Here is a 22,838-nt window from a genome sequence, read left to right as displayed (position 1 = left end):
ACGCCCCCAGCCCCTCACTGGGGGATTCCAGGCAGGGGCTCTACCACTGAGCCACGCCCCCAGCCCCTCACTAGGGGATTCTAGGCAGGTGCTCTACCACTGAGCCACGCCCCCAGCCCGTCACTGGGGGATTCTAGGCAGGGGCTCTACCACTGAGCCACGCCCCCAGCCCCTCACTAGGGGATTCTAGGCAGGTGCTCTACCACTGAGCCACGCCCCCAGCCCCTCACTGGGGGATTCTAGGCAGGGGCTCTACCACTGAGCCACGCCCCCAGCCCCTCATTGGGGGATTCTAGGCAGGGGCTCTACCACCGAGCCACGCCCCCCAGCCCCTCACTAGGGGATTCTAGGCAGGTGCTCTACCACTGAGCCATGCCCCCAGCCCCTCACTGGGGGATTCTAGGCAGGGGCTCTACCACTGAGCCACGCCCCCAGCCCCTCACTGGGGGATTCTAGGCAGGGGCTCCACCACTGAGCCATGCACCCAGCCCCTCACTGGGGGATTCTAGGCAGGGCTCTACCACTGAGCCATGCCCCCAGCCCCTCATTGGGAGATTCTAGACAGGGGCTCTACCACAGAGCCACGCCCCTAGCCCCTCACTGGGGGATTCTAGGCAGGGGCTCTACCACTGAGCCACGCCCTCTGCTTCTCTCTGGGGGACTCTAGACAAGTGCTGTACCACCCCAGTCACACAATCTGCTCCTCACTGGGGGATTCTAGGCAAGAGGTCTACTTACTACTGAGGTCATCTAATCCCTTTTCCTATCCAATTTATTTTGAGACAGGCTCTCATCGACTTAAATTTGCCATCCTCCTGGCTCAGCAAACCCATATACCAATCTCACCCCTAAATTTGGGATTAGAAACCTGAGCCATGAGGTGTAGCTTGCTAGGTGTGTGTGTGTGTGTGTGTGTGTGTGTGTGTGTGTGTGTATGTGTGTGTGTGTGTGTGTGTATTTAGTTGTTTGTTTGATTTTTTGAGACAGGGTTTCTCTGTGTAACACTGGCTGTCCTGGAATTCATTCTGTAAGCAGGCTGGCCTCAAACTCGGAGATCTGCCTGCCTCTCTCCTGAGTGCTGCAATTTAAGGCCTGTACCACCAACACCCTGCTGTCTTTATGAAGTAGATAGGCTAAATGTTATGCCCCGAGTACTTAGGACACAGTGAAATGTGAATTCAAATCCTGATTTTATTTCCCTGACAGAAGATGGGACATAGCTGAATGACAGAACAAAACTGATCTTTGAGCCAATGAGGTGGCTTCGTGAGCAAAGGAACCCGTTCCAAGTCTTAGGAGAGACCTGAGTTTGATATCTGAGACCCACATGATGGAAGGCGAGAACTCCCTCACACACGTGTAAACACACAGCTTCTTCTATGTAACTGTCTATGTAGCTGTCCTGGAATTCGCTACGTAGACCAGTCAGGCCTTGAACTCACTGACATTGGCCTGCCACTGCCTTTTGAATGCTAGGATAAATGCTGTGCACCCCCACACCTAGCCTCGTCTCGCTAATTCTAGGTTAGAAAATGACAAGGGAGGGGCGACACTGTTTTCTCCTTCTGACCTTGTTGCAAGCTGATTCGTAACTGGCCGCCATTCATTTGAAACTGTAAATATCTGGCCAGAGCTGGCCAGGTCGGCTGGGGGCCTTGAATGCTAGAGAGAGAAAGGACTGGCTTCTAAGTCCTTAGAATTCCAACTGTGTAGCCCATGTCTATCAAAGAGCACTATCAAGGGGCCCGAGTGCGAGGGGATGAAACTTGGCATTAGAAATCCACCTCTGGGCTCTCCCAGAGTATGTGGACTTGAGCTCAAAGAGGCTGAGCCACGATTTCCCAATTAAGGACACAGGAACAATGTAGATATCTTGGGATCGTTTCCGGAAGGTAATCTGGACATGAGGAACTGCAGCAAGCTTAAGAGGACAGAGAGTGGGTCACTGACTCTATGGCAACCCTGACGGCAAGGACCACCTGGAGCCTGATGCACCATCCTCTAAGGTCACCTCCTTCCAAGGACAATCCCCGTGGAGGTTATTGCGCCCTCAAAAAAACCCAAAGCAGATTATTCCGTAAGGACTACAAAGGCAGAGACAAAGCGGAGAGAACAGAGCTCAGAAGCTAGGATAAGCTCCGCATTAGCGGCGAGCTCAGCAGGAGGATTCCAATGCAGGGATGCGAGACCCAGCAACAGGCCGGCCATTGGCCCAGAGGCAAGATGCTGGCTTGTGATTGGCTCTTGCCACGCGCCGGGTAGAAGGCAATCTTCTTGCCCGGCAAGGCGGGGCTGAGCCGCGGCCCCGCCTAGTTCACAGCCGGGTACCTGGGTAGTCCGCAATGGCCAGGGTAGGGGAGTGGTCACTCGGATGTCTGACTCTCCTGTGGGCACACACAGGCAGCACAATTCTTTTTCTTAAGTCCAGGAGTTTGGGGGAGGGGAACACGCAGAAACCGGGGATTGGAGATCTCAGATGGGCCGGCCTTGAGGTCGCTACTGCCATCAGGGTCTGGGCTCTGGGTACCCGCACTAACTGGGTCAGCTGCAGAACCTGCAGTGCCCACCAGGGGGAGGCAGAGGACGTCGGTGCTGGAGTCCCTGGGGGTTATGGGGAATAGATCCCAGACTTGGGCCAGGAAGACTCCTGAATCCCAGCAACCCCATTCCCCATTCTTGTACTCAGCCTCATTCCATTTTGCAATCAGGTAATAGTTCAGGGTCAGGCCAGTTAACGCTGTAGCTTCCTTCGCCTTTTTTTTTTTTTTTTTTTTTAAGACAAGGTCTAACTGGATAACCCTGACTTCGAACTCACAACACTGCTGCCTCTTTGGAGTTCTATACTCCGGAGTCTGGCAAAACGTTTTTGTTTTGTTGGGTTTTTTTTTTGAGACCCAGTCTCATGCAGCCCAGGCTAGTCTCAAATTTATAGAAGCTGGCCTTGAACCCCAGAAATGCTGTTATTTTTATATCTCGTCTCTCAGCATCCTCCCCCACTTTTAACTTTTCTTTCCTCTTTTTGAGACTGGTTTCATGCAATTCAAGCAAGTCTTGAACATTACCTTGCAACTTTAAAAAAGATTTTGTGTAGGTGTTGTGTACACAGGCATAAGCAGGGGCCCAAAAAGGGTGTTAGGATATCTTCAACCGCTTTCCACCTATTCCTGAGCCAGGGTTTTTTCCTGAACCTGAGATGTGGATTTCCTCAGATACACTGGAAGCCAGCAAGCACCAGTTGATGGCCCTTTGGAGCACAGGTCGCCTGGCTTGCCAAGTGGGCGCTGGGTCTGTGAAAGCACAGCTTTCTCTCAGCTCCAGCCTTCAACCTTGAACTGAACCTCCAGTCTCCATGAGTGCTAGGATATCAAGTGTGCCCCTCTACACCTGGTATGTGCTGTCCAAGTGTGCCCCTCTACACCTGGTGTGTGCTGTCCAGGTGTGCCCCTCTACACCCGGTGTGTGCTGTTCAGGTGTGCACCACTACACCTGGTGTGTGCTGTTCAGGTGTGCCCCTCTGCACCTGGTGTGTGCTGTCCAGGTGTGCACCACTGCACCTGGTGTGTGCTGTCCAGATGTGCTCCACCACGTGCACACCTGGTGGTCTTGATGAAAGTCACATGCATAGGTTATGTTTGGGTTTTTTTTCAAGACAGGCTTTCTCGGTGTAGCCCTGGCTGTCCTGGAACTGGCTCTGTGGACCAGGCTGGCCTTGACCTCAAAGATCCACCTGCTTCTGCCTCCCAAGGGCTGGAACTACAGGTGTGCGCCACACCTGGCCCTATTTCGTGTATGTTAAGCAAGCACTTTACCAATGGAGCCACCTCCCATGTTCTGTTACTTTACTCTCACCCAGCTTCATTTCCTCCGTTACCACTGGTCTATCAGTCTTTGTCCAGTGCCTTTACTTGGGAGGCAGACATTGTGAGTTCCAGGCCAGCATGGTCTACAAGTTCTTTTTAAATTAATACACCACATACATCAATAGTATGGCTTCTCTAGCTTCTGCCCCACAATGGGGTATGTCATGGTGGGGATCTGGACACTTAGAATATTACTATTCAAAGACTGACTTACAGTGCTCATAATCAGAACAGGCTGGATCCTCAGATGGGCTTACCCAGCTGTTAGCTGCTCAATCTGTCTTGCCTCTAGTCTCCCGATTGACTCGTTTCACTCTTCCATTACCTTCCCCCCACCTTACAACACCCAGACCGAGACTGGAGGAACAGCAATGTTTCCAGCAGTCAGGTTTTGCAGGAAGAGAATCTTCAACTCCCAGGAACACCCCTTCCACACACAGACCCCCTTTTGAGGCAGGGTTTCTCTGTGTGTGTGGCCCTGGCAGTTCTGGACCCACCCTGTAGACCAGGCTAGCCTCAAACTGAAGAGTGCTAAGATTAAAGGCAATCTTTGCCACCACTCCCTGGCTGGCAAAACCCCCTTTAACCAATATGGGGAAAGTACCTTCAGAAAGCACTATTGCTCCTGTGGAACCCAAAGTTCCCCCACTAACTAAAGTACTACCAACCAAGGCTAGGGTGATCCCCTGGCTGTGGGGGATACTCAGCCAGACAGCACTTGTCAAACATTCCCTGGTGATCGGCTGGGGCGGAGGCAAGAAACTCAACGGAAGAGTGGTTCTTAAGAGAGGTTCATTGGGTCCCATCCTGAGAACCCAAACGTAAGAAAACTCAACCACCATTAAGATCCCCTTGCGAAAACCCAGCTATCCGTGAGACTGAAGTGGGGTCTTGAAATGTCTAAGTGGGGGGATCCAGTCACAGCCATCACAGTGGGAGAGAACAGAAGTGGTCAGCTTCCCCTGATGCAGACTACAGATGAGAGTGTCTTCCCTTTCCTGCTCAGAGGACCCTTGTGAACATTGAGTGCTACACTGTCTCCAGCCTTGTCTTTGGGGGCAGGACACCTCGCCCGTTGTGAAGCAAGCACAGGTGGGAAAAGCAGAGCAGAAATGGAGCCATCCAATCTGAGTCTGAGGGAAGAAACCTGGTGCGTTTGCTGGGTGCTGGCAATTTCCAGAGCTGTAGTTTGGGTCTTGACAGTGTAGGTAAGGGGCTCCACTGCTTAAGACCTGGACAAAACCAGAGCGAGCAAAATCTTCAGCTATTGGGCTAGGTGTGGTAACCACCTGTAATCTCGGGAATCGGGAGGTGGAAGCAGGAACAGTTTGAGGCCAGCCTGGGCTACATAAGCCTCATCTCTGTCTCACAAAGCAGTCTGGCTTCTTTTGTGTGCTGGCAGGTGGGGACTGGATGGGTTTCTTTGAAGCAGGATCTTACCATGTAGCCCTGGCTGACTGTGCACCCAGAGACCTGCCTGTCATTGCTTGAGATTTAAGTCAGGGCACCCCCACCTCCAGCTGTTTGGTTTTGTTGGTGAGTCAGGGCCTCTCTAGCCCAGTAGTTCTCAATCTGTGATCAGGACCCCTTGGGGTTGCATAACTGTAGCAAAATCAGTTATTTAGTGCCAATGAAAATAATTTTATGTCTGGTGGTCACAACATGAGGAAATTAAAGGGTCGCAGCATAAGGGACATTTAGAACCACAGTCCTAGCCCTAGTTGGCTTTCCCCTAAGTCCCACTGTCTTTTGCTTGTGTGATGTGTACCAGCTTCCCTGTCCTGCCAACAGATATCCCCGTTTATCACAAGACCACATTTGTGGCTCTTCAGATTTAACTGCAGGCTGCCACAGCAGGGCTGGAAAAATGACAGAGGCAGGCCCACTAGGCAAGCTGTCTGTCGTACCTCCGAGTTCCGACTAATCTGGTTACTGAATGTCAACTCCCAGAAATAGAGACCGCTGTTACCAGGTTGGTTTTCGGAGACCGTTTCCCCAGGCTTGCTCGGAGGCCCAGACTGCCATTCTTGGCCACCCGATCACCCTGTGAGTCAACATGCAGGCTCAGCTGACCGGTGTCAAGGCCAATGCATGTGGTAATCACGCATAAATAGAGTAGGGAAACAGCAATAGCAGGAGTGTATGTCCTCGCAGGGAGAGCCTACAGGAGCCCACCCCCAAAGTTCTTGGATGGAGATATTCTCGGATAGGGAGGGGTCCCAAGTACATGGGCGGGTCACTCTGCTAGCACCACACCCAACTCCTGCCCACCACCTTCTCTGTATTGCCTTTACTTTCCGGTTCTTGAAGGGTTCTTGAAGACAGGCTCTCCCTATGTTGGTTGCCCAGCCTGGCTTTGAACTCGAGGCCTTACTTTAGCATCCAGGGGGCTACTATGTGCCTCTTTGTTATTAGTACACTCTTTCTGGACCCCCACCAGACAGGGTCTCTCTGTGTAACCCTGGCAGGCTGTAATTCAGGAAGCTCAGGTAGCAGCCTTATCTTTCTGCTTACTCCACCCTACACGGGCCACTGAGCCTAGCTAGCCCCTGCCGCCCGGCCTCCACTCTTCGGCCCACCCATACCTCCTAAGGGAAACGTCAACAGAACCAGCACAAGGGGTGATGATGTGTGAAGGACCTGAGTGCAGATGACCCTCGAGTCTTGAGTCAATCATCTCACCGTAGAATAATGTAAGCTGGCCTTGAATTTGTGATCCTCCTGCCTCAAATACAAGTGTAAAACCACCACACGCAACTCGCTCTATCCACCGCCCACACACACACACACTGCTGGGACGTCAAACCTAGTTCTCCCACCTGCTAGACAAGCCGTGTTCCTGAGCTACACCCCCGCCTGTGATTGTATGCACTGCCGAGCCCCCACACCACCGCCCAGCCTCATTCCCGAGTGGAGGTGGAGGACACCCACCTCCAATCAAAATTTCAAAAACAAAGCAGTTAAACTCTATTAAATGAAGCTAGGCAGCACCGACATCAGATCTGTAAGTTTATTTTGCTCAATGTACGACGGCTACATAATGACTCACATTCATGAATATTCCATCACTGAGGAAACTGCTAAGAATGGTCCGTGTGCGAAATAATTCCTTAGCGAAACACGGAGTTGGGGGGGAAAAAATCACTTGATTAGACCTTAAAAATAGTTTCACTGCATAACATGACAAGAAAGCACAGAGGTGCGTTCAGAGAACGTCCGCGGCGTTCTCCAACACTGTAATAGTTATAATTTCACCATGACAAACACCAGACATTAAGAGTAAGCTAACACTGGTGTTTCTTTTGTCCCCTCCCCCCGAAAACAAAATAGAGAACTGCATGTCACTATAGCAACATCCAAAACAGATCAATTTGTTACAACCACTATTTTTGGTAAAGCAAACTTTACCCCTGAAAGGAAAAAATTAAATTAAAAAAAAAAAGTTTAAAAAGATTTTGAAGTCTTAAGTTTTGTTGTCATAGGAATACATAACGCCTACAGTGTAAGGTAATAAATGTCAGCTACCGTATAGAAATACAACACCAGCATGCACAATACTGTATCAATAGGTGGGGCAACCGCGGCAACGGAGACAGCATCAGAGGCAGGTGCGCTTCTCAACAGTAAGGGAAGGAGAAGGAACCATCCACGCTCACGTCAGGTCTCCCGCTCTCCCTCTTCAGTTCTACCCTCACATGACTTTTCTAGAACACAGCAAAGGTCAAGGCTGAAATTTAAAGAGAAACTAGGTTTTGCAATTCCAGTAGGTCATTTCCAAACAGTACAAGCGGGACAGACATGCTCACTGCCGACATGGAGACAAACCAACCGGGTGAAGCCCAACCCCTCTGTCCATGGCTCTGGTGGCCAAGCTTCCTCCGCTGCGGTCTTCCGTGGGCCTCGGTTAGTGGGTGTTTGCACACCAGCATGAGGAGGGGCCTCTGAGGGAGGGCATGCTAGGACTGTGCAGAGGGGCGTCATTCTTCTACAGCCACGTCACCAGCATCCTGTTAAGCGTACTCAACTTAAGTGGGAGCTTGGTTTCAGTATAAGATAAAGTGGCTGCTGGGCCTCTGAAGACAAGTAAAGCAAGTCTAGGGTGCTGCCATCTTGGGAAGCCATGAGAGCATGGGTTCTCCAGGAGACAAACTGCACACTCTGCATGCAACAGGGCACGTTTATGGGAAGATTTATCCACAGTGAGAATGAGGGACCAAGGGCTGAGACGGACCATGTAGGGCATAGCAGCACAGCTTCCTTCAATGTCACGTGTGCAGTGATCTCGTGAGAAGCCAATCTCCATCAACTACGATTTCATTCAGAAAGGAAAACCAGGAAAGCTTAGGTCAGACAGGGGTGAGCAGCGCCTCCTGCTGAACCTCGGTACCCTCCACTGAGCACTTGGGGAAGGAGTGCTGGGGGTTGGAGGGGTGGCAGGGACAACTGGTTTAGGACCAGAACTGCCTCTTCCCAGTGGTTTCCTGTTGGCTCAGCTGCTGGCACCGGATGTTCCAAGTCTCGTTAACCTCCCACCTCTGCAATCTTGCCCGACACCTAGATACCTGCGTGCTGCTAGCACGGGGTACGGGCAGACTCAAGTGCAGAGAAACATTCAAGCGGCAGTGACACTGAGGATGGAGCCCTGGCTGCTGAGAGCAGGAGTCTCTGATAATGACATACAGACCTGAATTTTCTCTGTTTTCTCTGTGTGTGTGTGGTACTTAACGGTTTCTATTTTTGTGATGGGCTTGCCTTAGAGAGTAAAGAAGAACCGAGAAGAAAAAAAAAAAAAAGTATTCCCCAACAGCCACCTGCCAAGCGCCCATCAACCAAAACCTCCGGGAAGCTGACTCTCCCCATGACGAGAGCTGATGGACAGCCAGACCGACCTGGACACAGACGTAAAGCCGACTGACAAAGGAAAACTCAGAACCAATGGCTTGGTGTCATGTATGGCTGTCGTGTAGAAATACTGTAAACTACAATTTAGTGTTAATACTGTCAACCCATCAGAGACTTCTAAGTACAGGGCCACGTCTGACTCGTCAATAAAGGTTGTGCCTTCCACTCTAAGCCTGTCCACTTGGGTAATTTAGACTCTAACTTCTCTGGTATACACCCCGGGGAAAGAAAGGAGAAAAGAGAAAAAGAAAACAGCAGAGCCACAGAGAGAAAACAGCCACGGAACTGAAGACGAGGGCGTGTGGACAGAAGAATCCTTACTGGAACCACAGAACGCACTGAACGAGAGGGCCATCCATCCGGTCTTTCTGCTTAGAACCCTACCGTCTAGCAATAAGTTAAACTAAAGGCAGACAGCTCCACTTGCACGACCTGCACAACAGTCCCGGCGCCTGTGAGGCTGCTACTCCGATACCAGCATAGCTAGCCTGACTTTCCACTAGTGGTATTTTGGCAAAAATGTCAAAGAGGCAATCAAAGACAGGACAGTCGTGGGTTTCTCCCTGGGAAGGTCAGCCCTCCCTTTCCCTCCCCCACCCGACCCCCAACTCATGGGAAAAAATAAAGACTGCAGTAGTAGCATCAGCGTGCGCTGCCAGTCCACCTGGGGCCTTAGTTGTTGCCTTCGCCGCCGTCGTCGTCTTGCTGGTCGCTCGTCCAGAGCGTTAGGTTGTCTCGGAGCAGCTGCATGATCAGAGTGGAGTCCTTGTAGGAGTCCTCGTTCAGAGTGTCGAGCTCGGCGATGGCGTCATCGAAGGCGGTCTTGGCCAGGTGGCAGGCTTGCTCTGGGGCGTTCTGGATCTCGTAGTAGAAAACGGAGTAGTTGAGCGCCAGGCCCAGCCGGATGGGGTGGGTGGGCTGCATGTGCTCCTTGCTGATCTCGTGGGCTTCGCTGTAGGCCTTCTCGGACGACTCCACCACGGTCGCCCTTTTCTCCCCAGTGGCCACTTCAGCCAGGTAGCGGTAATAGTCCCCTTTCATCTTCAGGTAGAACACCTTGCTCTCGTACTGGGTCTCGCTGCAGTTCTTGATCAGGTAGTTGTCCAGCAGGCTCAGCACGTCCTGGCACACGGCCTCCAGCTCCTTCTCAATCTTTTCCCGGTAGGCTCGGACCATCTCTATCTTCTTCTCGTTGCCATCCGCAGACGTCTTCTGCTCGATGCTGCTGATGACCCTCCAGGAGGAGCGGCGAGCCCCAACCACGTTCTTGTAGGCCACCGACAGGAGGTTCCGTTCCTCGTTGGACAGTGGTTCATTCAGCTCTGTCACCTGGAGGAGGAAGGACGGAGCAACGTTACAACAGATGCTGATAATGAGCAAAGCATCCTTACACCAACCCACAACAGGGCCGTCAGCCATCGAGGCCTTAGCAGGCAGAAAGACAGACCGAGACCGCACTTGCACTGCCTCGGAGGAAGGGGAGTGACAGAAGGAGGAGCACAGGGGGCTTCCATAGTAGTAAGCACCAATGTTCTCCATGGAAGGACAGCCAGCCTGGCATGTAACATGGACACCAGGCAATCTTAGCACAAGATGGTTACGTTCTCAGGAAGGGAACAAGCTTTCTCAACCTGACCGGTGCCCTTATTTGAGTCATGGTTCCTTTGGGAAAGAATGAGTCACCCTTAAGTTGACTTTTGAGCAGAAAGGAAGTTTTTCTACTCCTATGCTAACGACAAACAGATGACACACCACAGAAAGGACACTGGGCGATTGGGCCAGGCAGGACGGCTCAGAGGGTCAAGTTGCCTATTGGAAAGCCTCAACGCAGGTCTGACCCTGGGATCTATAGTGGCCAGAGCGCTGATTCTCAAGTTGCCCAACCTCCCTGTACCATATACCCCAACACGTGTAGATAAACGGGATGAAGAATTTAAAATGAACTGGAGAAGCCAGGAGGTTGGTGGCGTACACCTTTAAAGCCCATACCTCAGAAGCAAAGGCAGGTGATCTGTGTGTGTGAGGTCACTGGCTGCTCTTCCAGAGGACATGGGGTTCACACTTCCTAGCACCCGCATGGTGGTTCACAGCCCTCTGTTAACTGTACAAGTCCAGGGGATCTGATGCCCTCTTCTGGCCTCTGCAGGTACCAGGCACATGTGGTGCACAGACACATGTAGGTAAAACACCCATAGACACGATATCTGAGTTTGAAGCCAGTCTGTCTACTTTACATAGGGAACTCAAGGACAGTCAGAGCTACACAGAGATGCTATCTCAAAAGACCGAAAAAGAAGAAAGAAGAAAAGGAAAAGTAAGACCAACAACTTAAGATTTGGACCACTGTGGAATCTTAGCAGACTAGGGACACAAATTTAACACCATCTGACGGCTGACAGTTCTCAGGGCTGGGGCTGCAGATAAACGGTAGAAGGCGATTTCCAACTTGCTGCACTGAGAAAAACAAGGGACAAGTATGGCCGCCCCTTAGTGCTGGAGACAGAACCCAGGGCCTCATATGCACCATATACCTTGCCCTGAGCCCAGTACCTGAAATTAACCCCTGGCCGTCTTATTCCCAGTGAACAGCAAGAGTTAAGAATGAGACTCGAGCTCCATTGGGACTACAAGCAGCAGAAAGACGAGGAAGCCTGCAGCTGTAATGCTGTCACCACCCTGTGCCCACACCACCTGACTGGACATAGGCTGATGTCCCTGCTGCCGTACACATGATCAAAGGCAGTACTTCATCTTTGACTCTCAGGTCACACTGGTTTGCTCCCCATGACTTCCTCAGCCTACATTTTTATACCACCCAAGACCACCAGTCTGGAGTTGGTACCACCCACAGTGGGCTGGGCCTCACCTCTTCCCACACATTACTAATCAAGAAAAAACATCTCTACACAGCTTTGCCCACAGCCTGTGTCAAGCAAGTTGACAAGGAGAAAAGAAAATAAAAAACAAAACAAATCACACACAAACAAACCAAAAAGCAAAACCTGGCCTTAGTCCCACTCCTGCTTTAGCCTCCCTGCTGGTGGACTGTTAAGTGAGGACCAATCTGCCTTACTCTTCTTGCAGAGTCCTGAGGCCTTTCGGTCAGCACAAAAATCTCAGAAGACAATAGACTGTTGGGTGACCATAGGAGCAAGCCACTGCATTCCTCTGGGCTTTGACTGCTGTATCTGTGTGGCTCCACCACTACTTTTTAGGTGACGTTAGGGATCAAACCCAGGGCCTCTGGCATCTAGCCTGGCCCTCTACCCATTGAGCTGTATTCCAACTGACTACCATACCTGTAAGAAACCACATTTCTGCACGTTCATGGGTATCTTTAGGTGTTTGAGACCAATGCTTTTTCCCCTGAGACAAGACACTGTCTCACTACAATGTGGCCCTGGCTGACCTAGAGCACATCTGTCTGCCTCTGGCTCTGACATGGTGGGATTAAAGGCTTGAGCCACTGTGTAATGCTTAATGCACGATGAGGTATCTGCTTCAAGTATGGAAAGATGTCTCTGAGGAAGCCGAACAGTCTTCAGCACCAGCACTCCCCACAAAGCCTCTGCATTCCTGATCAACAACCACCTCCACGATGTCTTCCTGAGGGACCGACTCTTTGCATTCCCTCCATGAACCTCGCCCGCAGCCTGAGGGGAGCAGCCTGAGGGGAGCTAACACCCCGAAGGTCAGGCACTGGCCGGCTCACAGGTCTCTGCAGACACTGAAGTCCTGCTGTGGTGCAACCCAACGCCTGTCTCCGCCAGAAGAGCTCAAGTGCCCACGGCCATGCAGATCTAGTTCTGGCCTTTGGCCTAAATCATGCTGTCCTTCTTTCAAGAGCTGGGCGCTATTTAAAGCTCCAGTGACCTCACCAGCACAGCACACTGAGGGCTCTGCTCTGGCTGCAGAGCCCAGAAGAGCAGCGGGTGCTTGTAGAGTTTGTCTCCTTGTGGCCAACTGCAACATGGAGGTTGTGTAAGGCTAACGGCAACCTTTAGTTAGAGTAACTCAGCCACATCTGGAACATTCTCCATGTTCTCTGCCAATAAAAACTAAGTTAGAGGGAAAACCTTAAGCTCTAAGTCTGCTCAAAGAAAGGAAGGAGTCAGGTGGACAAACCCACCATCTGAGCCACGAGGAGGCAAAGGAAGGACAGAAGTCCAAGGTCTGCCTGAGCAGGTTAAATAGAGACCAGCCCGGAAAACTTGGAGGGATCCTGTACCAAAATAAAAAAGACAGAGTCCTGGGGACATGGATCAGTGGGAAGGACTTGCCTAGCATCCCAGGATCAAAACCAATTTCTTTCCCCTTAAGTCAGCTAGCTGGGCATGGTGGCACACACCTTTAATCCCAGCACTGGAAAGGCAGAAGCAGGGGGAGTTCTGAGTTCCAGGACAGCCATCTCAAAAACATAAATAAATAAAATAAAACAAAACAGAACAAACCCCTCCCCCAAAGCCAAAAAATGTGTTAGCTGGACGTGGTGTTGACTGGAAGCTGCGGGAGAATCTCTGAGTTCAAGGACAGCTAGGTTTATAAATCAAGTTTCAGGACAACCGGAGTTACACAGAGAGACCCTGCTGTAATTTCAGAACAACTGAAGTCAGCACTGGAGACAGCTCAGCAATGAGGAGCCCTTTCCTTCCCACTAGCCTCAGGTTTGGTTCCCAGAACCCATACGACAGTTCACTGCCTTCCTTCTACAGCTTCAAACTACGCCGCACCATCCCCAGCCATGGACATGTGCATGTGTGGGCGGGCAGGCGCGCACACACACACGCGCACGCGCACACACGCGCGCACACACACACACACACACTCTCTCTCTCTCTCTCTCTCTCTCTCTCTCTCTCTCTCTCTCTCTCTCTCTCTCTCTCTCTCTCTCTCACACACCCTGGATTTGATTTTCAATTGTCCACACCTGAGTGTAGATGCCTTCACAGGCATCAGGCCCTCTGGACCTGGAATGACAGACAACTGTGAGCCACCCCATGTTGAGTGCTGGGAACCAAACCCAGGTCTTCTGCAGAGCAGCACGCAGTCCAACCACTCCTCTATCCAGGCCATTTTGCTGCACGTGTGCACTGTGTGTGTGCAGTGCCTGAAGGTACCAAAGTACAATTCTGGAACTGGAGTTACAGATGTTGTGAGCTATTGTGTAGGTGCTGAGACCTGAACCTGGGTTCCCTGTAAGGGATGTCCAGTACCTATCCCCCTCTAAAGTAATTTTCTATTTTAAAAATTGTTTATTCACTTATGCATGTATGTATGTGGTGCTTTCATAATTTAGGCCCTGAGCTCAGATTCTTAGGCTTGGAGGTGGCTATCCTTACTAGCTGAGCCTGCTATCTGGCCCAAAAGGCTTTTGTGTTTTGTTCTTTTTTTTTTTTTTTTTTTGGTTCTTTTTTTCCGGAGCTGGGGACCGAACCCGGGGCCTTGCGCTTCCTAGGTAAGCGCTCTACCACTGAGCTAAATCCCCAGCCCCTTGTTCTGTTTTTTTAAAAGATCTATTTGTATTATTTATATGCGTACACTGTCGCTGTCTCAGACACACCAGAAGAGGGCGTCAGATCCCATTACTAATGGTTGTGAGCCACCATGTGGTTGCTGGGAATTGAACTCAGGACCTCTGGAAGAGCAGTCAGTGCTCTTAACTGCTGAGCCATCTCTCCAGTCCTTCCTTGTATTTTTTTTTTTTAAATGCAGGAAAAACCTAGTATTGTTCAAAATGGCGAGTCATCTGAAAATCTACTCAGGGAGAAAGAAGTAACATCAACACCGAATTGTTATTATCTCTCCTTTCTGGGCTTAGGGGGACAGAGCTCAACTCCTCACTGTGCAGCCTTACACCGACTGTAACTCAGTCTGTCTGGCTCTGCCTCCTGGGTGCTAGGCTTCGGTGCCTACCACCAAGCCCCCTTTGCGAATCCTGTGACCCTGACGGCAGGCTATCTGTCCTCAGTGCCTAGGACATTAGCAGGTGTGACCCTGTCCTTCAGAACTCTGCTCTGCTTCAGGACTAGATGGTGGAGAGAGACTGCAGAGAGCTGGCCTAGGATCATGGGAAGGCTGTTGGGTCTAACCTGCAGTCTGTGGTGGGGGAATAATCTTTCTGAACTCCACTGCAAGCCAAAGTCTCTATCAGTGACTGAAAGATGTCAGAATAGTACCAGCAGCGCCCCCTGCTCGCCCCATCTCACTACAGAGATTAGCAACTATGAGAGACCCTTGGGAAATACCTGGGTGACTCTGACCGTAAGCCCTGAAGGGGTCATTTGGAGCATACCTGCAACGCCAACACCCAAGCAGAATACTGGGCAGTCTGGGCCACCAACCCAGCTCCAAGCCCAGTAGTGTGACAGTTTCACAGTCAGGAGTAACGGCAGCCACAGTGGCTTTGTCTTTAATCCCAGCACAAGAGGCAGCACAAGAGGATCTGAGAACGAGGCCAGCCTGCTCTACTCTCTCAAAAACAGAACATGAAGGCTGAGGCGGCGGCTCAGTGGCTCAGAAGAGCACTGACTGTTGACCTGAGTTCAATTCCCAGCATCCACATGGCAGATCACAACTGTCTATAATTCCACGAAATTAGTCTTCCTTTAAATAAAAAACAACAAACAAACAAACAAACAAAACAACAACAAAAAATCATGAGTTTCCATGGGAGAAAGAAAAAAAAAAAACTAACCCCTGATCTTCTGGCCTATACTCCCCCCAAATCCCTGCTGAGTACAATTCATTTTTTAAATTCATGACTTATTTATATTTTATGTGCATTGGTGTTTTATGTGTGTCTATGTGAGAGTCACATCCCTGGAGCTATTATACAGTTAAGGCCCGGGGTTGATGCCCTAATACCACACACGCTGAGTGTGCCTCTGTGAGCATCTGAAGTCCCTAGTCATCCCTGGGTACCGAGAGTTTCTGTCGGAGAAGGGTGCGTGGAGGGAAAGGTATTCCTATTCTTTTAGGTAAAGGTTACAAAGTAACAACTACAGTGGTAAGTCTAAACAAAAGCATGACACTCAGGAAACACAGACAATCCCTACAAACAAAGAACTGAGGCAATTAAGTCACATAGGGAGCAGCAGCAGCAGCCGTTTCAGGGTTGGCTCCTGTGTGGTGCTGTTACAGTACAGAGACTGTGAGGTTGAGCCATGGCAGAGTAATGTGGCACACACCTGCAACCCGAGAGCTAGCCCTCTGGAGGCTAAGAGTAGGGTGTCCAAGGCTAGCCTGGACTACCAAACAAGATCCTGTCCTCCAAAACCTCAGATGTAACAATGCAGGTTCCTGAACCACAGCAAACATTACTCTAGGGAGGACCTTGGCAGGGAGAGAGACCCTGCTCAGTTTTGCTTTAAACCTTGCATCTGGGCTGAAATACCATTGCATAAAGTGGCTAAGACGCCATGAAGACGTGGATACAGTGAATATCCTACAGTAGGAGCAGAGGGAACAAAACAAGATGGTAGCTGCAAGGCATGTGCATGCACCTATGGAATATTCCAGAATGTGCATGCTGCTTGGGCAATGTAGTAAAGCACTGAGAAGTTAACCAGACACAGTTCTAGTGGGTTGCAGTTATTGTGTATTTCCTACAGGCAACCCACACTCAATAAACAGTTAACTAAAACTTGAGAAAGAAATGTGATCTATTACATACCTGAAGAACCAAATGGCACCGATGCAGAAAGGGTTAACAGAAAAGCTTCCCCACGGCTATCTTTAGAAGGCCTGTCTTTAAGGCTGACCTGACCCTTGGCTGGTATTTGGGTACTTGGATCTTGGAAGGTTTTTAACCACCCACCTTGCCCGGATAAGAACCATTCAGTCTTTGCACAAACTACATGGTTTAGGCAGTCCGTGCATCCTGGGTACTGGGACAGCCCCCACGCCCCAATATCTAAGTTCTTCAGAAAACTTCCCCTGGTGCCCTGGTCTTTCACTCGTCTGGCTGCACCGGACATCACCCCATGTCATGTCCTTGGCAGCCCACGCCTGTCCTTTCCTCTGCAGACTGGGCCTTGCCAACTTTCACCACAGTCAGTCTCAGCCATGAGCAGACTGGCCTTGACAAGCCAATGAATCCAAGGGTAACCTTGGGAACCCCACACAAGCTTATCCTAGAAATCTTGAGGCAACTCACCCTTTAAGACCCGATGAGCCAGCACTCAGTAGCCTAAGGTAGGAAGGTCAAGGGCTGGATACTACAACCCTGTCTCAAACAGTCTAATGAAGGAACGTGCTCTTCAAGGGACAACAAACACTGAACAATGATTGCATCAAGCCTCCTAGAACATCTGGACTCAGCCACTGTGCTACACTGAGGACATGGATATTCTGTGTGATGGATTCTGGGCTCAGTCTCTTGAAGAAGAGTGTGGCTTTTCTTTTTGGTCATTTCTATCGTCTAAGACAGGATGTCATGTAGCCCAGGCTGCCCCCCACCCCAACCTCCACCTCCAAAATGGGTGGGCCACTAGGCTTGTCTCCTGGGAAGCTCGGAGGTTTCAGAGGAACTGTAACAACCAGGCCTGGGTTTCGCTAACAGCGGTCCTTCAGGGTAAAACAGGGCAAAAGGGAACCATCCCAGGAAAAGAATCCTAGAGTGTCAGGAGACATCCATGCCATGTTCAGGGCCAAGGTCATGGTCTCAGAGGGGACAAAACTGGGCTAAGAACACAAGGCTTTGTAACAGTCACCAACTTCTTTCTACAGCTACCCTGTAAAGTGGGCAATTAAATAAACTCACTTTACAGGTGTGACTCCAAGTGATACTTTCTCACTCAGAGTCACAGTTGTCTTTCCCCAGTCCCAGCAACCACACAGCAGCAGAAGGATCAAAGCCACAACCCCCCAAAGACTCAGATTTCCAAAGATCAAAGCATGTGTGGTGACATATTGCTGTAATCCCAGTATCCAGGAGGCAGGGAACCAGTTCCAAACCACCCCAGAACCACATACAAGCTCCTGTCTCAAAGATTTTCTTCTAAGTGGACAGAGATGACTTGAGAATTTAAAGTAGTAGTCACTGTTCTCGCAGAGAACTCAAGTTGGTTCCCAGCCGACGTCAGGCGGCTCAGAATCATCTGTAACTCCAGCTTTGCAGGACCTAATGCCCTCGTCTGGGCTCCTGGATCTACATGGCTCATGTTAAACTCATAAGCACATGCAAGCATTCTTTAAAGAGAACATGTACAGTTATCCCACATTTGGGCTCCTGCAGAGATCATAGCTAAGCGCCTTGGTTACATAGTCTCCTATCTTTATAGTCAGAAATGGGTTGCTCACCCAATTTTAATTCTTCTGAGCCTGCAGATAATTGTTTATGACACTACTACTAAATGAGAAAAGGTAAAAGCTAGGGGTAGTGGCACAGGCTAAAACACCAGCCTGTGAGAGATCAGAGGAGAAGATACAGGCACTCAAGGTTAGCCTGGGCTATGAGACCCTGTCTTAAAACAACAGAGCCGGGTAGATCTTTGAATTGAAGGCCAGCCTGATCTAGAGTGAGTTCCAGGGCAGTCAGGGCTACACATAAAGAAGTCCCATCTCAAAAACAGGGGCTATGGCAGGTGACTTGAGAGCCACCATGTGGTGCTGGGAACTGAACTCCCTATGGTAGCAGGTAGCTACTTCCTTAGCAGCTGCAGACGATTCAGGTAAGAAGAGGTTCAGTTCGCAAGGTGGAAGAACCTGGTCTTCCTACCTCTCTCTTAAGTGTTATTTTATGTGTGGGTGTTTTGCCTTCATGTTTGTGGACACACATGTGTGCAGTTCCTGTAGAGGCCAGAAGAGGGCGTCAGGTTTGCTGATGGCTGTGACTGTTCTCTGGGTTATGGGGAACCTGCATTGTGCTCATGTTGACATGTATAATGGAAGCTGGGGTCAAGACAACTCTGGAGGCCTTTCTCTGTCCTCTTCGTTTGTCTGAGACATTATCTCACTGAATCTAAACCTCACTGAGTGGGCAAAGCTAGCCGGCCAGGAAGTTCCTGAGAGCCACCTGTCACTGCCTCCCTAGGGCTAGGATTACAGACAGGTGCCACCAAGCCTGCCTGTCTGTTTATATGAGTACTACGAACTCCCTCCAGCCCTACACTTGCTTCTACTGGGAGGAGGCCATGGTGCTACCTCCTACCCACTAGTGCAAGGGACACACATTAAAGATCACACCCAAATATCCGTGTTGTAGAGGAGGAAAACTACTTTATGCTACCAGCACCCAAGATATGACAACCTGGCTCCCCCACCATCAGAAAGCACTCTGCTCTGCAGCTGTGTGACTCTGGACAACCCTGCCTTTCAGATTAGTGCTCCACTCTGACCAGTTTGCTCCAGTGACTCACTAGCCCATCACCATGGTATCCTTTAGGCACTGTCAATATTTGCAGAGTGACTGAATCTACGCTGGATAAATCCAGCCCAGTGTTTATGAAGATGGCTGTGAGCCCACCCCTTTCCTTCTAGGTGGCCAGGACCACCCCTCAAGACATGGAATCTGAGACTAGAGAGTCGGCTCAGCAGTTAGGAGCAGCAGGGAGCTCTCCCACAGAACCCAGGTTCCACTTCCATAACCCAGAGGGCAGTCACAGCCATCAGCAAACCTGACGCCCTCTTCTGGTCTCTACAGGAACTGCACACATGTGGGTCCACAAGCAGGCAAAATAACACCCACACATAAAATAACACTTATTTAAGGAGGTAGGGGGAAATCCAGTTTCTCCTACCCTGTGAACTCAACCTATTACCTGAACCCTCAGTTTACCTGAACCGCCTGCAGCTCCTAAGGAAGTAGCTACCTGCCACCATAGGGAGAAGCTTCCCCCTAACCTGGAGAGAAAGAGAACCCAGTCAGCTGAGGCAGCCCACACCAGCTATTCTCAGCAGTGAATAAAGTCCAGACATGCCACGTGCAGGAGTCTTGTTAGTCTAGCTGTCAAAATAATGTTCTTCCAAAAATTAGGTAAACCTAGGTCAGTTAAAATGTCCTTAAACGGGCTGGAGAGATGGCTCAGTGGTTAAGAGCACCGACTGCTCTTCCAGAGGTCCTGAGTTCAAATCCCAGCACCACATGGTGGCTCACAACCATCTGTAAAGAGATCTGATGCCCTCTTCTGGTGTGTCTGAAGACAGCTACAGTGTACTCATCATATATAAAATGAATAAATAAAATCTTTAAAAAAAAATGTCCTTAAACACAGCTGCACTGAGTCACAGTAACCCCCGCCCCGTCCTCTCCTCTCTGGCCTTCGCTCTTTGCTCCTTCAGTGTCTCCTGAAGTCAATGTCCTCTCTCTTTCCTTAAGCTTCTAGCTCCTTTGAACTACTGCTTTTGGGAAGCTTATTCTTGTTAGAGAAGTTGCTCTCAAACAAAAATATGAAAATAAATGTAATAAAAAAAAAGTTATGAGGGCTGGAGAGAAGGCTCAGTGGTTAAGAACACTGACTGCTCTTCCAGAGGTCCTGAGTTCAATTCCCAGCAACCACATGGTGGTTCACAACCATCTGTAATGGAATCCAATGTCTTCTGGTGTCTGAAGACAATGACAGTATATTCACAACTATAAAATAATTAAAAAAAAATGTTATGTTAGTTCCAGGCCAGCCAAGATGATTAGATAGAGAGGGGAAGAGAGAGAGAGAATGTGTGTGTGTGTAGTATTTGAGTCTGTCTATGAGTATGTTGGAAGCCAGAGAGGGCAGCCCTGGAGCTGGAGTTAGAGGCAGGGTGTTCTGGGTGCTAAGAGCTGAACTGTGTCCTCTGAAAGAGTGGAAACGCTCTTAACTATACAGAGCCATCGGCTCTGCAGCAGCTTATGTCTTAGGGTCTCAGCTATAGTGGGGATAACAATGAAGTCTTGATCCTGTAGCTTCCACCTCTCACAACTCAAGTTATGGGTAGGGGCTGCCACGCCAAGCTTCCACCCAAGGTTTAGAAAAAAGAGAGGGTGAGAATGAAGCTAGAGTTTGAAGTAACTACAGACAGCCTGCTGGCCTTCCTTACCAGCCTTTCAGAGGAATGTGACCCCCACCCCGTACCCCACACACCCTGTACCTGAGAAGATTCTCCCTCTAAGAGCTCCTGTCATTCTTTCTGGCCTCCATAGTACAGCATACACAACCCAACTGACCTCTGGCCTACACACACATCTCCCTCTTCTCCTGATTAAAATACTCCAAATTCAGTGGATAACCTGATGACTGACTCCAGGACTCAGGGGGAAACCCACTCATGCTACATGGCTCTCTCTCTCTCTCACACACACACACCCACACACACACACCTGCATCCACACCCTGCACACCTCTCAGCAAATAAACACACAACTAAATCTTAGCTGGAAGCCCAGTATAGTAATGGACCCTTCTTATCCCAGCCAAGGCTACACAGTAAGGCTCTGTCTCTAAAAACAAACAAAAGAAAACCTTAGCTGGGTACAATAGCACACACTTTTAATTCCAGTACTAGGAAAGTGGGTGGTAGATCTCTGAGCATGGGGCTGGCCAGGGATACACAGTGCCACCCTACTTCAAATAAGTAACTAAGACTAAAGAAAACAAAACAGCTGGGAGCCAGTCTACCGTTCCAGCATTACATCCTTCCTGTGCACCTAAGGCCAGAAGAGGACACTGAGACACACACACTCCAGATGGTTGTGAGCCACGACCTCTGAAGAGCAGCCAGGGTTCTTAACCACTGAGCCGTCTCTCTAGCCCTTTCATGCTATATTTTAGTTCACTGTAGCCCAAGTAAGGTTCATGGTAGCTTAGCACGCCCAGCCCCTTGGGATAAATCCCAGGACAGTGAAGCTTCAGTAGCCATCCCTCTTTGCTTTCCCCTGGCTAGTGTGGTTTCCCGGTCTTCGTCAGCATCTGGTCTGGCTTGTTCCAGCCACTGTGCAGCACTCAACCTCAATATGTTCAGCTGTCATACATAGACACTGAGCTCAGGTCTTAGACCAGCCTGGAGACCAGTGAATCCTACCAATCAGAGTGGGTCTTTGTGCTCAAAGCCAGAACTAGACATGTGGGCTAGAGATGAATGCAGTCCAGATGGCAGACGACTTCTACAGGATGCACAAAAGGCGTGGTGGTGCATGGTTCTAACCTCAGTTCCCAGAGTTGGGAGGCACCCCTGGTTACACAGTGAGTTCAAAGCCAGTTTGAGCTACACGAGACAAACAATACAGGACCTGGGATGTGTTAACCCACATTCAACCAGCAGGCTGGGCTACTCTTCCAACCCTGGTGTTTATCGCCTTAGTGGAGTCTGCACTGTTCTGGGAGCCTTTCATGACCTAAGAGGTCAACTTTCAAGTGTTCTTCAGATGAGCATATGGTGACTGGATCCTTTTCCCCTTCCCCCAGTTATCGTCTTTCTTTCATAGGCACTCCACTCTGTAAACCAGGCCAGCCTTGAACTCAGGCCTGCCTCTGCCTCTTGAGTGCTGGAATTAAAGGCACGTACCACCAGTGCCCGGCCTCTCTTGGATGGGTGTAAATCGAAAATGCAGGCCATAGTTTGCATCTGTTTACTGATGTGGTCTTGCTATGCAGTCAGGGCTAATCTGGGACTCCACTCTCCTGCCTCAGCCTACTGAATGCTGAGATTATATAAGCTTGCACCAGAGTCCTCTTCTATCTACAACTTAGTAGCTAAACAAGAGCCTCCCTTGTAAGCTGATATTAACAACTTCAGACTTTCTTCTCTCAGCTGCTCAGGGCCTGAAGGATTCCCTGAATACTTATCTATAAAGATAACTGAATTGTTTAAAACTTCCTGCTGAGAAGAAATAGAAACGCTGTCTATGTCTTCCCCTTATATAAACTATAAATCCCCAGAATGTTTTTTTTATTGTCCATATAAACAGTACCCTCGCACGCACACTGCAGCATGCTTACCAGGACAATCTTGGGCACAAGCACCCTTCCTTTCCTTCCTCCCTGAGTCAGGGCCTGTTTGACTAGATTTTTAGCGTGGTCCCTTCATTTTCCCACTGCACACACTGAGCTAAGCTGGCTTGTGAAGTTCTGGGGATCCTGCTTTCCACCTCGCCTTGAGAGC

The 22,838-nt window shown here is 49.9% G+C and overlaps 1 protein-coding gene across 2 annotated transcripts in view; it reads right to left on the bottom strand.

Moving 5' to 3' along the window:
* Positions 1-6,830: 6,830 nt before the first annotated feature.
* Ywhag (tyrosine 3-monooxygenase/tryptophan 5-monooxygenase activation protein, gamma) overlaps positions 6,831-22,838 on the bottom strand; it is a 28,289-nt gene continuing 12,281 nt past the window's right edge. Inside the window, 2 exon segments of one of the 2 annotated variants that reach the window (NM_019376.3) lie at positions 6,831-7,564; positions 9,427-10,091. In NM_019376.3, the coding sequence (NP_062249.1) occupies positions 9,435-10,091 (657 nt within the window). In that variant the 3' untranslated portion in view covers positions 6,831-7,564; positions 9,427-9,434. 2 annotated transcript variants of the gene reach the window in all.

The sequence above is a fragment of the Rattus norvegicus genome, chromosome 12, assembly GCF_021556685.1.
Source record: "Rattus norvegicus strain SHRSP/BbbUtx chromosome 12, alternate assembly SHRSP_T2T, whole genome shotgun sequence".
Classification (NCBI taxonomy): domain Eukaryota; kingdom Metazoa; phylum Chordata; class Mammalia; order Rodentia; family Muridae; genus Rattus; species Rattus norvegicus.
The sequence above is the reverse complement of the archived record's forward strand: the minus strand, read 5'-3'. Positions and strand labels throughout refer to the sequence as shown.